This window comes from Mobula birostris, chromosome 19 (assembly GCF_030028105.1).
Source record: "Mobula birostris isolate sMobBir1 chromosome 19, sMobBir1.hap1, whole genome shotgun sequence".
NCBI lineage: Eukaryota > Metazoa > Chordata > Chondrichthyes > Myliobatiformes > Myliobatidae > Mobula > Mobula birostris.
This window is the reverse complement of record NC_092388.1, coordinates 41,165,196-41,178,902: the sequence shown is the minus strand read 5'-3', so window position 1 is coordinate 41,178,902 and position 13,707 is coordinate 41,165,196. Positions and strand designations below refer to the sequence as shown.

The window sequence follows — 13,707 nt, the reverse complement described above, 5'->3', positions numbered from 1 at the left end:
GGAATGGAGGGATAGTGGATGAGATCAAATGGAGGGATAGTGATATGATCAATTGAGGGATAGTGAATGTGATTGAATGGAGGGATAGTGATATGTTTGAATGGAGGGATAGTGAATGTGATCGAATGGAGGGATAGTGATACGATTGAAAAGAGGGAAAGTGGATGTGATCGAATGGAGGGATAGTGATATGATTGAATGGAGGGATAGTGAATGTGATTGAAAGGAGGGATAGTGATATGTTTGAATGGAGGGATAGTGAATGTGATCGAATGGAGGGATAGTGATACGATTGAAAGGAGGGAAAGTGGATGTGATCAAATGGAGGGATAGTGATATGATTGAATGGAGGGAAAGTGAATGTGATTGAATAGAGGGATAGTGATATGATCGAAAGGTGGGATGGTGGATGAGATTGAAAGGTGGGATGGTGAATGAGATTGAAAGGAGGGATGGTGGATGTGATCGAACGGAAGAATAGTGGAACTGATTGAACCAGTGGAAGTGAAGGTACGCAGGGAGAAGAGAATAAATTGAATAGTGGGGGTAGTTGACTGCTGAAGAAGACTGGATAATAAAATTGTGGAGATGATAGGAAGGTAGAAGTGAATAGCTGAGGAAGACAGCATACTAAAATCCCAAAGAATATAATTGAATATTTCAACCATGTGGATAAACATGAAACTGTTCATTTGGGGAGTGTTGCATTTCATGAGCAGTGTTTTGAGATGTTTAGCAATGTTAGAGATAGAGAAAAGGATTGCAAAGGGTGCTGGAATGAAAGAGAATTGAAGACTTTAGGATGGGCCTCATCAATTACAAAAAGTACCTTTGATGACCATGGGACTGTGAGGAAAGCATCAGTGAACACTCCACCGAAAAAGAATTCCGTCACTAGAAAATAGATTGGGATGGAGCCAAGGGTAGGATAGATTGGTCTAATAAAGAAGATGAGCCTTGAGGATATAGAAGGAAACAAGTACTAAAGGATATAGGTCAAACTATCAAAACTAAAGACATGAAAGTATAAAATGCACTGGCAATGATGAGTGTGGGTGAAGCTGGACTCAGTGTGCTCAGCTTAGAAAACATCACAATAAGAAGATAAGAAGAGGAAAGGAAAGCCTAACTGATCGGTGCTGGGAAATGGGATCATATAGATAGTTCCTTAATAGCCGACCCAGATGTGCTCAGACAAAGGGGAAATGACTTTTTTTGTTTTGTATAACTTCATGACAATATTTTAATTGAACCAACCTTGGATATAGTTTACAACTACCCTGCACACCGACTCCAAAAATCTGTTTGAAAATTCTGACGCGGACAATTTGTCAAAACTTGCAATGTTGTAGGCATATTTATTAAATGGTCTACTGGATACAAGTCTAAGTCCGTTTTCTGATTGGACATTAACTCCAATGACAAAAATTGTGACATTTCTACTTCTTAGCTGCTCAGCTGCCTTGGCTGCCTTGGTAATAGATCCTCCATCGGTGATCAGAATGGCAATTTGTTTCACACCTTCTTCGAGTCTACTCCCTGCTGACATAACAAAATGTTCTCTGTCCAGGAATTCCAGAACTTTTGTCATATTTGTCCCACCCCGCATTTGTCGCAAATTTTGTATATGGTCCAATACGTCCACTTTTGACAAATATGTATTGAGAAGAAACTCAGTCTTTGGATCTGTGCTGTACTGAGCCAACCCAATCCTGACTTTGTTGCTTGCAATATCCAGTCCATGAACAAATTTACGCAGAAATATCTTCATTTTCTGAAAGCTCTGGTCACTTATGCTTGTCGAACCATCCGCCACAAGGACAATGTCAGCAACTGTGGCCTCCCTGCAAGCTGAGCACATGAAAATAATACTCTTTGTTAAAGCAGCTTTTGCAGAATGAAAGTAGACAACATAACTACCAATGTCCCTTAATGCCTCACACTCCCCTATATGACTCTAAATGCCTTAGAGTCATAAGGTGTTGTATGGTTAATATTTAAGCTATTAAAAGACATGGTCTTTGTATTTTAAAAAAACACATAAGTGATCCATTTTTACTATGCCCAATCTCACATATTAATCAGCCTTCATTTCCTATAATCAGTTTCTAAGCTGGCCCTTACAGCATTTTAAACATAGTGACACATTTATTATTAAAAGTTTTGAGTGTCAATGCCGAATTCAGCAATTTCTGACAGCCATTTTTCCTGTTTGATCATCAAAGATTCTCTCTCTCCCTTTCCCCCTCCCTCTCTCCTTCTCCCCACCTCTTTCTCGCTCTTTCTCTCTCCTTCTCTCTCTCTCCTTCGCTCCCCTCCCCCTCTCTGCTCCCCTCTCTCTCCACCCCCCATACTCCACTCTCTCTTTCAGTCGCTTAAAAATCAAAAGGCATAAGTACATAACTGTTCTCTAGTTTGATGTAATTGTGTTATGGTGGAAATAGGATTTAGTTACTCTCACATAAAGGGCATAAAATTGGTATCATGAGATCTAAATCTGTGACTTGTAGTGTCGTAATCAAAATACTCTAAACATTATCAAACATTATCAAACCTAACATTGGAATAAAAAATTACTGAGGCCTCAAATGTATTGTGTAAGTAAGCAGCTCAATACCAATTTTTAGTTCTTCTTGTTTCAAAATTAAAACATCTTATCCTGCCTGACTCAAGAACTAAAAGTAATTATTTTGGAACAGGCTGCTCCATCATACATAGGGTAATTACTCATACCTTCATTCTCAAGATTTCTTCAAATGGTTAGACCACCTAGGAAAAAGCTGTCGGCAGCCATTTTTATTAACATTCATACTAAGAGCCAATTTTTGTGTTCGGTGTTGAATCCTTGTTGTGGTTTCATGTCCTGTTATTGAAGTTGGAGTGCGAATGCTTGAACATAGAGTGGTCAGACATTTGGATGGGAAACAGGTTCATGCTGATCAAGATTCCCAGCTGAGTTGTCCCATGTGCCTAACCAAGATTCCCATCCAAGTTATCTACTCAGATGGTAAAATTTTCATAACCTCGCTGATCTCATCATGTCGAGCCTTACACTATGCTTATAGTCATAGTCATAGTCATAGTCATACTTTATTAATCCCCGGGGGAAATTAGTTTTTGTTACAGTTGCTCCATAAGTACTAAATAGTAATAGAACCATAAATAGTTAAATAGTAATATGTAAATTATGCCAGTAAATTATGAAATAAGTCCAGGACCAGCCTATTGGCTCAGGATGTCTGACCCTCCAAGGGAGGAGTTGTAAAGTTTGATGGCCACAGGCAGGAATGACTTCCTATGACGCTCAGTGCTGCATCTCAGTGGAGTGAGTCTCTGGCTGAATGTACTCCTGTGCCCACCTAGTACATTATGTAGTGGATGGGAGACATTGACCAAGATGGCATGCAACTTAGACAGCATCCTCTTTTCAGACACCACCGTGAGAGAGTTCAGTTCCATCCCCATGAGAGTGGATTTGCCAAGATGTTAATAAGTCACTGATCGTTGCTGAACAATACTCACCTATTCCGTCCACCTGCTTTGGAATGATCATTCTGAACAATATTCCTGAGATTGTTGGAGTAGAGTCCAGGCCTGTAGCAAATCTTTAAATACCGCCACAGGAACCATGTTTGCCAATGTTTTTGCAAGCAGGATGGCTAACACTCAGAGATGATCTGCACCTTCCAAGAGGCATTATTATAGGGCTGATGCCAGAATAAGTTATTAGAGAATAGCACAATAGATATCCTTTATTTTCAGTTTCTGCCTTGACTCTGTTAGCCATTAAACAGAAAGGGCCCACATGCTGAGTTGGAATTCTTGTAACATCAGAACCAATGGAATGCACTTTGTGACGGGGTCCTGAATTACCCCTATGAACTGTGCTTTTGGAAAGAGAGAGAGAGGTGACCAACACCAGACACCTTGTTAAAAAGAGAGAGAAAGAAAGAGAGAGAGAGAGAGAGAGAGAGAGAGAGGGGCAAAGACTGCTTTAAGATGGTGTTATGGTTTTCCGGCAGCATGTTTACACTTTTGCAAGGACACTAGCAGTTTCCCAGTTCTTACAGAGAGAGAAAGGAGGGGCTGTTTGATGGACAGCTGGTATTCAGCACGGTGAGATAAATAGAAGGTCAGATGATAGACACACAGACACATGGTTTTGCACACTGAATGAGCTTTGTTGTGCCCACAAAAAAGGTGGGTTTTGGAGGATTGATCAGGTGGATTGATCAGTGGCTCTCGCAGTGTGGAAAAGGGAGCGACCAGTGGGGAATTATTTGTGTCCAACCCTCACCTGAGTTGATAATTCCACCACAGAATAACGGTCCCCTTTGTTGTGGTCACAGTCGGTGACTTCTAAAGGATTTTGGAGGACAACGGGAAGATCGACGGCGTCAGCTCACCTGAAGACTCAAATCTCTCCCTGTCTCTCTTCATCACTACTCAACTCAATACCACGAACTGAACTGAACTTTACTCATCATCGTAAGACTACCTATTTACCCATACACATGAAGAAGCTTGGTTTTCATATATTTCCACACTTATATATATATAAAATCATTGCTAACCTGTCTGATATATCTGCATTTATATTACTGTATGGTGTAGTTACTAATAAATACCATTCGTTAATAGCAAATACCGGACTCCAAAGTATTTTCCGTTTCTACTGGTTCTTTAGCCCGTCACGGGGTGAGTCTGTTGCGGTCATATACTGTGTGCAGTGCTCCTGGTGTGACCTCCTGTATATCAGTGAGATCCGTTGTAGATTGGGAATCCATCTCGTTGAGCACCTATGCTCCATCCGCCAAAAAATGTGAGATCTCCCAGCGGCCATCAATTTTAATTCCACTTCCCACTCCCATTCCGATATGTCTATCCATGGCTTCTATTGTCGTGATGAGGCCACACTCAAGTTGGAGGAACAGCACCTTATATTCTGTCTGGGTAGCCTCCAACCTGACAGCATGAGCATCAATTTCTTGAACATCCAGCAATGGCCCCTCCCCACCTCCTTCATCATTCCCAGCCCCTTTTCCCTTTCTCGCCTTATCTCCTTGCCTGCCCATCACCTCCCTCTGGTGCTCTTCCCCCCTTTTCATTCTACAATGGCATTCTGTCCTCACCTATCAGACTGCCCCTTCTCCAGCCCTGTATCTCTTTCACCAATCAACTTCCCAGCTCTTTACTTCACCCCTCCCTCCCACCAGTTTCACCATCACCTTGTGTTTCTCCTTCCCCTCCCTCCAACTTCTTATTCAGACTCCTCATCTTTTTTCTCCAGTCCTGCCAAAGGGTCTTGGCCCAAAACATCAATTGTACTCTTTTCCATAAATGCAGCCTGGCCTGCTGAGTTCCTCTAGCATTTTATGTGTGTGTGTGCATAGAAAGAACACAATTGCCTGTCACCTGACTTGGCACATATGAACAATGAATGATTAATGTTTGCAATTTGTAGTAATTTTATGTTTTTGTACTGTACTGCTACCACAAAGTAATGAATTACACATAATTTAGGTCAGTGACAATAAATCTGACTCTGATTCTGGCACCTACCCATATCTGTAACAAAATGCATGAAAAATTCTGGTTATGTTCCTGCATTTTCTTCAGAACATCTGGAGTATTTTCTGCTGCTCATACTCCTGTTCTGACATCTTAACTTTTTCAGAGTTACAAGGAAAGCCCAACTAAGTTATGGCAGTACTACATGCAAGGTTATTCCAAGTAAAAAAATGAGCTCTAGTTGTTTAAGTACTGTATTTTAAAGAAAGACTATCCCCCAATACCCCAGCAAACAAATTCTAGATAAGCTAAGCATCTCATTTTGTTGCTAACAGTTTCATGTTGGCAAGAGTACTGATTTATTGCAGAATTCTTGTCCATTCTAACTAATGCCCTTGTTCCATTCACTGTGGGTGTGCACAGCTATACTGGGAGCCGTATGTGAGCACCCATTCTGCTGGCAGCTGCACTCTACTGTGTCAGAAACCTGACTAATGTAACCACTTATCCCCCCCACAGATGAGTGAAGAGTCGTCCCACAGCACAATGCAGAGAGGCTGCCTGAAGGGCTGTTATTGCGTGGTTCAGGGTGGACGGTGCTCTCGCTGAAATTCAGGGCTCAGGTAGCACCGTGGCCAGTGCAGTGAGTGTGTGTCCTCATGGACAGACCACCTGGACCCTACAATCTTGCTCACCGCCTCCTGATGAATGCGATGGAGTCCGTTGTCTCCCCCATTTGTTGATTGCAACTCTCCCCAGCCTGGAGGTAGCTCTATTGCAATAAGCAAATTATGATCAAAATGTTTCTGGGCTGGGGAAAGCAGTGCAGTATAATTAAAAGAGGAAGAAACAGGAATTCCCATCACATTCTAAAGGAGGTGATGGGAGAGATTACAGCATCTATAGAAGAGAGAGGTTAGGGGTGAAAGGATGTTAATCTGAATGGAGGTCTGTGACGAGTGGTATCCCACAGTGATCCATACTGAGACCTTTGTATGTGATATATGCCAGTGACGGGGAATGAAAAATTAGACAGGTGGATTGGCAAGTTTGCAGATTGTGGAGTTGTGGACAGTGTAAAAGACTAACAAAAAATATCGTAGGTTATAGATCAGTTACAAATATGGGCAGTAAAGTGGCAGATGGAGTTTAATCCAGGTGGAGTTCAATCCACATGGAGCAGATGTTATCAGTCTTCAGCAATGGCCTGCATTCAGAGTGATGGTCAGGACCCCCAAGCCCCACATCTTAGCACTGAGCAGCCACTTCGTTTTCCAGCCAGCCTCACACCAACTCTCGCAGGCAGCCCTTCCACACCGAACTGTAAATTCATTGCTGAGTTTGCCCGATCTTCCAAGATCTGCCCAGAGATAAGCAGCAACAGGCAGGGCTGGCTTCAGCTTTCTGGCAAGACAACATTCAGGAGTGGGGAGGGCAGGGTGTAAGATTTTGTGAATAAAACATGCCAGAGTCATTTAACGTGTTTAACAAAAGCTACAACTCTTAACTGACATTACTACGTCAGACTCAGTTTTTTAAAGTGAACACACCAACTCAATGGCAATGTTTGTGAATTATGTAGAACAGTTTCTATTATGAAAAATGTGGCAAATGTCACCCATTACATTACACTACACAGTACCCCTCCAGATTTCACCAAAACTGGCACTGTGAGTCTGTCTGGAGCTGATATGAGCCCCACAACTTGGGTTCTGGGTGACTTGTTTGGAGTAACAGTAGGTGCCTCTGGCTCACCTAGGGGTATGCTGACATGTCGTGATGCAGGAGGTATGGTAGTGGAACCACCTAGGTCTCGGCAGGCTGGTTCAGGACGATCTACAGAAATGCAGTAGATTCAGGCTTACTCTTCCTATCTACAAGAAGAGTCTTTTTGCGCTCTTCCAAAATGCGGAACGGGGCATTGTAAGGGGGTTCAGAATCAGAATCAAGTTTAATATCACAGGCATATGTCATGAAATTTGTTACTATGTGGCAGCAGTATATTGTAATACATAAATATATATATTTAAAAAGTTAAATTAACTAAATAGTGCAAAAAGAGACAAAGTAGTGAGGTAGTGTTGAGGGGTTGAATGTCCATTCAGAAATCTAATGGCAGAGGAGAAGAAGCTGTTCCTGAATCATTGAGTATGTCTTCAGGCTCCTGTGTCTCCTACTTGATGGTAGCAGTGAGAAGAGGGCCTATCCTGGGTGATAGAGGTCCTTAATTATGGATGTCGCCATTTTGAGGCATTGCCTTTTGAAGGTATCCTGGATGTAAGTATTAATATTGTCCAGGCGATCTAAGACCGCATGAAGTGCCGATGAAACCGCCTCCACTGCTGACCTAGTGTGGTGACAGGTAAAGTGCAGTGGGTCAGGACCTTGCTTAGGCAGTTGATACTAGTCATAATTAACCTCCTAAAGCACTTCATCATTGTTTGTGTCAGTGTTACTGGACAATAGTCATTAAGGCAGCTCACTTTGTTCTTCTTGGGCACTGATAAGATTGTTGCCCTTCTGAAGCAGATGGGAACATCTGACCGCAGCAATGAGAGATTGAAAATGTCTTTGAACCAGTTGGTTGGCACAGGTTTTCAGAGCCCTACCAAGTACACCACTGGGGCCAGTTGCCTTGTGAGGGTTCACTGTCTTGAAGGCCATTCTGACATCGGCCTCTGAGACAGAGATCACAGGATCACTGGATTGGCTGAATCTTCATAGCTGTAGTTTCATTCTCTCTTTCAAAGTGATCATAAAAGGCATTGAGTTCATCTGGGAGTGAGGTATCGCTGCCATTCATGATGTTAAGTTTCGCTTTGTAGGAAGTAATGGCCTGCCAGAGTTAACATGCATCGGATTTTCCTCTAACCTCAAATGGAATTGTTCTTTTGCTCTTGAGATAGCCCTCTGTAAGTCATGCCTGGCCTTCTTGCATAGTTCTGGATTACCAGACTTGAATGCCAGAGATCTAGTCCTCAGCAGGCTATGAACCACCTGGTTCATCCATGGCTTTTCCTTTGTGTACGTACAGTATGTTCTTGTAGGCACACACTCATCCACACAGGTTTTTAATGAAGTCAATGACAACAATAGCATATTCAGTCAGACTCAAAGATGAACTCATGAATAATTTTCAGTCTGTAAATGCTCCTCTGCCTCCCTTGTCCATACATTCTTGGTCCTCACTACTGGTGCTGAGGTCTTCAGATTCTGCCTAAACTCAGGGAGAGGAGTACAGCCAGAGTTTCCTAAGTGTGAGCATGGGATGGCATGGTAAGTATTCTGGTTCATAATATAACAGTGCTCCAGTGTGTTTTCTCCTCTTGTTCCACAAGTGACATGTTGGTGATAATTATTGAAGTACTTTTTCAAGCTGGTTGAAGGGGGAGTCGATGTGCATCATGGCAGATAAAAAACAAATGAGGTAGAACATAGGTTAACTGGAACCCAAGAGTGCTATATGCCATGATAAGAGGTAGAAATTAAGGTTAAAAGAATTAAGTTTACTGAGGAGGGCAGAATGCTGCTAAGACAACCACTAGGTGGCTGTAGTATTAGGAATAAAATCACCCAGAACTTGTAGTGGCTACCCATACACAAACTCATCTGCGGAGGACTGCAGGTCTTTTCAAGTCATTCTGAGCTGCAGCAGGATCCACAGGAGACGATTGTGCCAACACTTGTCCATCGGAGAGGCCCCTAGGACAACCTTTAAGAAACGGTGAAACCACTCACACAGGCCATTGGACTGCTGAATGGTGTGACGCAGTTTAATACAGAGGTTCTGGGCCAGTGTGACCCAGAGGTCTGACGTGAATTGAGGACCGTGATCAGAAGAAATATCAGATGGGGTGCTGAACCGATTGACCCAGATGTTGATGACCACTCAAGTCACATCTGCAGCCCTTGTTGACGCTAGAATGACAACCTCTGGCCACCTGGTGGTATGGTCCAACAGGGTAAGAAGATGCGTGAAACCGCAGGACAGGGGAAGCGGACCAACCAGGTCCACACTGACATGGTCAAATTGTCGCTCAGGGACCTCGAAAGGTGCCCAAACATGACAGTTGATTTTCACCCACTGACACAAAATGCAGGCTGACCTCCAGTCTTGCGCATCTTTCCTAAAGTCGTATCACACAAACTTTAAAGCAACCAGTTTCTGCAAAGCCTTCCTACCCAGAAGTGAAGTCCATGAATGGAGTTAAGAAAAAGGTCCCCTCAATTTGCAGGCACTATGGGGTGTGGGCAACAGATCAGGATATCGCACAGGAGAGAAACTCATGCATCCCCAAAATTGGCATCTGCCAACCTTGGGCCTGTGACTGTTGCCCTGTAAACCTGGACCTTAGATTAGTGGCTTGGTCAGCTGCCTTGCTAGCATAGTCAACCCCAATGTCTGTGGCATCAATGGCAGGTCATAAGAGGCAATTTTCCCTTCAGTGTGCTGTATGTCCAACGCGAATTCTGAAATGTAAGCCAGGTGATTGCAGACCAAGGGTCTGACACTTTGGCCATTGTGTTTACGAGGGGTTTGTGGTCAACGAATGCCAACCTTCCAGTCAAAAACAAAAATGGCAGACGGCTAGATAGAGACTGGGAAGCTCGCAGCCAAACATGCTGTATTTCCTCTCGGGTGGGGTGGAGCAGCTGGCTGAAAAAGGCCAGTGACTGCCACACACCTCCAACGGGCTGTCCATACACAGAATCGAAAGCATAATCTGAGGCAACAGTACTGATGGCTATAGGTGCATTGCGGAGTGGGTGTGCCAATAGGGTTCCATTTGAAAGAGCTCACTTGGTGTCAACAAATGCTTTGGTCATGTCTGTTGACCACTCGAGCATGGGATTAGGGGCATGCATTTCAGGCCCTATACAAAGGGAGCATAAATTCAGCAGTTTGCAGAATGAAACAGTAATAGAAATTCGCCATACCACAAAACACTTGCAGTTCTTTGCTAGTGCTGGGCAGTTGAAAGTCTATTATAATGGCAACTTTTGATGGAAGGAGTGCCGCGTCTTCTGCGGAGATGCAGTAGATGAGAAAGTCAAAAGCAGACAACCCGAACTGGCATTTAGCAGGGTTAATAATCAGCCCAAGTTGGCATAGCTGCTTGAAAAGTGTGCAGAGATGTGATAAGTGCTCAGATTTGGATGTGCTGGTGTCAGTTTGAAAAAAAGGAAAATCTTTTAGCACAGAGTTGCTGGAAAGTCTGTGCTGCATTTTTCAACCAAAACGGCATGTGCAGAAACTCAAATATGCCAAACGAGGATAGAACAGCAGTTTTGGGAATGTCCTCAGCGCACACAGGCACCTGATGGTAGACCCTGACTAAGTCTAAGTGAGTCTGTTGACAGGGCTTATCAAGACAGGAAAAGGAAGAATGATGCACCTCTGCCTGGCTGAGCGTACACTATCGACTATTTTAGCAAGCTCTCTATAGTCCTTCATGGGTATATAGTGTGGGTTGTGCAAACTTGATCAGTCATTTGTTGCATAAAGAGTTCTTTAAAACTAAAACAAGGATGGTGATTGCTCAGGAGAGAAAGCACGTGGTCCATTAGCTCTGGAGGCCTAGCATCACCCAGGCTAGGCAAGGAGAGCAACTGTTTGGCACAATCAGAGTCAAACAGTCCAAAAGTCTGTATTAGTTGAGTATTCAACGTGACATATTTTTCACGTGCAGGTGGACTTTCTTGTATACTTACCACTCTGACTGCTGTAGAACTACTTAGCAATGCTGCAATGTAGTAAAAACTTGTATAATCTGCAGTGAATTCTCACAGCACAAACTGGACTTCTGCTTCTCCAAACCACATGGTAGCATGCTGCTCCCAAACCCCCAGCAGCTTTAAACAGCTGTGATGGTCAGCATGCCACTGAGTAACACTGGAATTGTCTGAGAGCGTCGCGGTCACTAATGTCGGATCTTGTGAATAAAGTATGCAGGTGGTTTTATGTGCTTAACAAAAGCCGCAGCCCTTTACTTCCATTATGAACAAAAGAAGTCGCCTTACACTGACGTCACTACGTCTAACGCCGTCTCTTGAAGTGAACACAACCCGATGACATTGTCTGTGAATTATGTGAACAGTTTCTGTTATGAACAATGCATGTCATCTGTCATCCATTACATTGCCCTACAAGGGCTTTATTCTATGTTCCCTGGTTAGAAGCAGAGCCAGTCATTTATCTTACTATATACTGATTCCTTTTGCTCTCAAAGCTAAAATCTACACACTCTTACAATTGTAAAACCGTACTTGATAAATTGTAAACAAAATGCAACATGAACAACTTGAAAATGCTACCCAAAAACCTGGCTTTTGACCTTATTATTCAAAATATTTGAACATACTGCAAAACATGCAATGAAATTATACCCAATGATTGGCTAGAATCCTAAATAGATTCAATATTATAACATAAAAGCAAGGTACCAGTCTGTTGAGAACTAGCAGATGGTAAACTCATTGCGAAGAGGAGACTGATCAGTACAGCTCTGAAGTGAACCATTTTGATAGATCTTCTATTCATCTCCCTGGAGAACAAGAAAAACATAGTTACTGCCTTTTGTTCAATGATAACACATTGCAACATACTGCTCTCTGTATTGTAAATTGACCTATTGATCACCAGGTTCTGTGTACCCACCAAAACTGGTTCACTCTCTACTTGAATCAAGTAAATGGCAACTCCACACAACCTGAAGATGGTGAATATCTCCATAGTACAGTTTTGCCCATCTATTCCTAAAATAGAATCTTACCTTATAAATGTTTCTTTAAATTTATTAAGATTATTAGCTTAATTTCTATTATATACTGCAAAGATGGCAGATAAACTTCAGAACACACAAACTACATAAGAAACGCACGCTGCAAGAAAAGGTCACTTGTCATCATTATATATTGGTTACTCTGAGTGGATTTTTCCATCAGGTGTCCTCTCAGAATCAGTGAATGTCTTATTTTAATGTTCATATTGTATTCAAAGAAAGCCTTGAAAAATAATTAACATTTTAGGGCTTGCATCCTCAATTTACTTTCATCAAATTTCATTGACATTGGAGTGGGTTCAGAGAAGATTCATGACAATGATTCCAGGAATGAAAGGGTTACTGTATAAGGAATGTCTGGCAGCTCTTGGGCTGTATTCCCTGGTGTTCAGGAGAATGAGGGGGGATCTCATAGAAACATTCCGAATGTTAAAAGGCCTGAACAGATTAGATATGGCAAGGTTATTTCTCATGGTAGGGGGTTCTAGGACAAGAGGGCACGATTTCAGGATTGAAGGACGTCCTTTTAGAACTGAGATGTGGAGAAATTACTTTAGTCAGAGGGTGGTAAATCTGTGGAATTTGTTGCCATGAGCTGCTGTGGAGGCCAAGTCATTGGGTGCATTTGAGGCAGAGATAGATAGTTTCTTGGTTAGCCAGGGCATCAAAGAGTATGGAGAGAAGGCAGGGGATTGGAGGTGACTGGAAGAATTGGGTCAACCCATGATTGAATGGTGGAACAGACTCGATGGGCCAAATGGCCTACTTCAGCTCCGATATCTTATGGTCTTATCAGTATTTCAAAATAATGTCTTAGTAATGTCTTTATTTAAATGATGGAATTTCAAAGTTCAAAGTAAAATTTATTATTAGAGTACATATATGTTACCACATACAACCTTGAGATTTTTTTTCTGGGACCATACTTAGCAAATCTATAGAACAGTAATTGTAAACTGTAAAGATCAGGAACTGTTAACTGTGAACAAACTGTGCAAATGCAGATATAAATAAATAAAATGCAGATTTTCAATGGAAAATAAATTCTTGTGCCTTAACTAATTTGCTACAAAATGTTCCCCACCTCACTTGGACATGAAGCATTCTATTATCTACATCAAGATGCAAGCTATCATGTAGGAAAAGTTCATCTGAGCCACTCAAAAGTTAAACACACCAGCTCACTTGAAAATATCTTGCTATTCATTTGTTGCTTTTGGATTAAAGATGAAGAAATCTTTTACTTAAAAGAATTGCAAGAGTATTTCACGAAAGCAGCACTACTGTTCAAAAAACAACTCGTTAACATCTTCTTAAAGACACTTAGAGATGGGCAGCAAACATTAAATTCTGGAGGATCTCCACATGGCAGACAACATCTGGAGTTCCTCCAGCATTTTGTGTGTGTTGTTTG

At 42.2% G+C, this 13,707-nt stretch overlaps 1 protein-coding gene across 1 annotated transcript in view; it reads right to left on the bottom strand.

Moving 5' to 3' along the window:
• LOC140212300 (collagen alpha-6(VI) chain-like) overlaps positions 1-12,016 on the bottom strand; it is a 122,090-nt gene extending 110,074 nt beyond the window's left edge. Inside the window, exons 1-2 of the mRNA XM_072283004.1 lie at positions 11,956-12,016; positions 1,258-1,851 (exon numbers count right to left, since the gene is read on the bottom strand). Of these exons, the coding sequence (XP_072139105.1) occupies positions 1,258-1,851; positions 11,956-11,989 (628 nt within the window). The 5' untranslated portion in view covers positions 11,990-12,016. The remainder of the gene's footprint in view (positions 1-1,257; positions 1,852-11,955) is intronic.
• Positions 12,017-13,707: the final 1,691 nt, after the last annotated feature.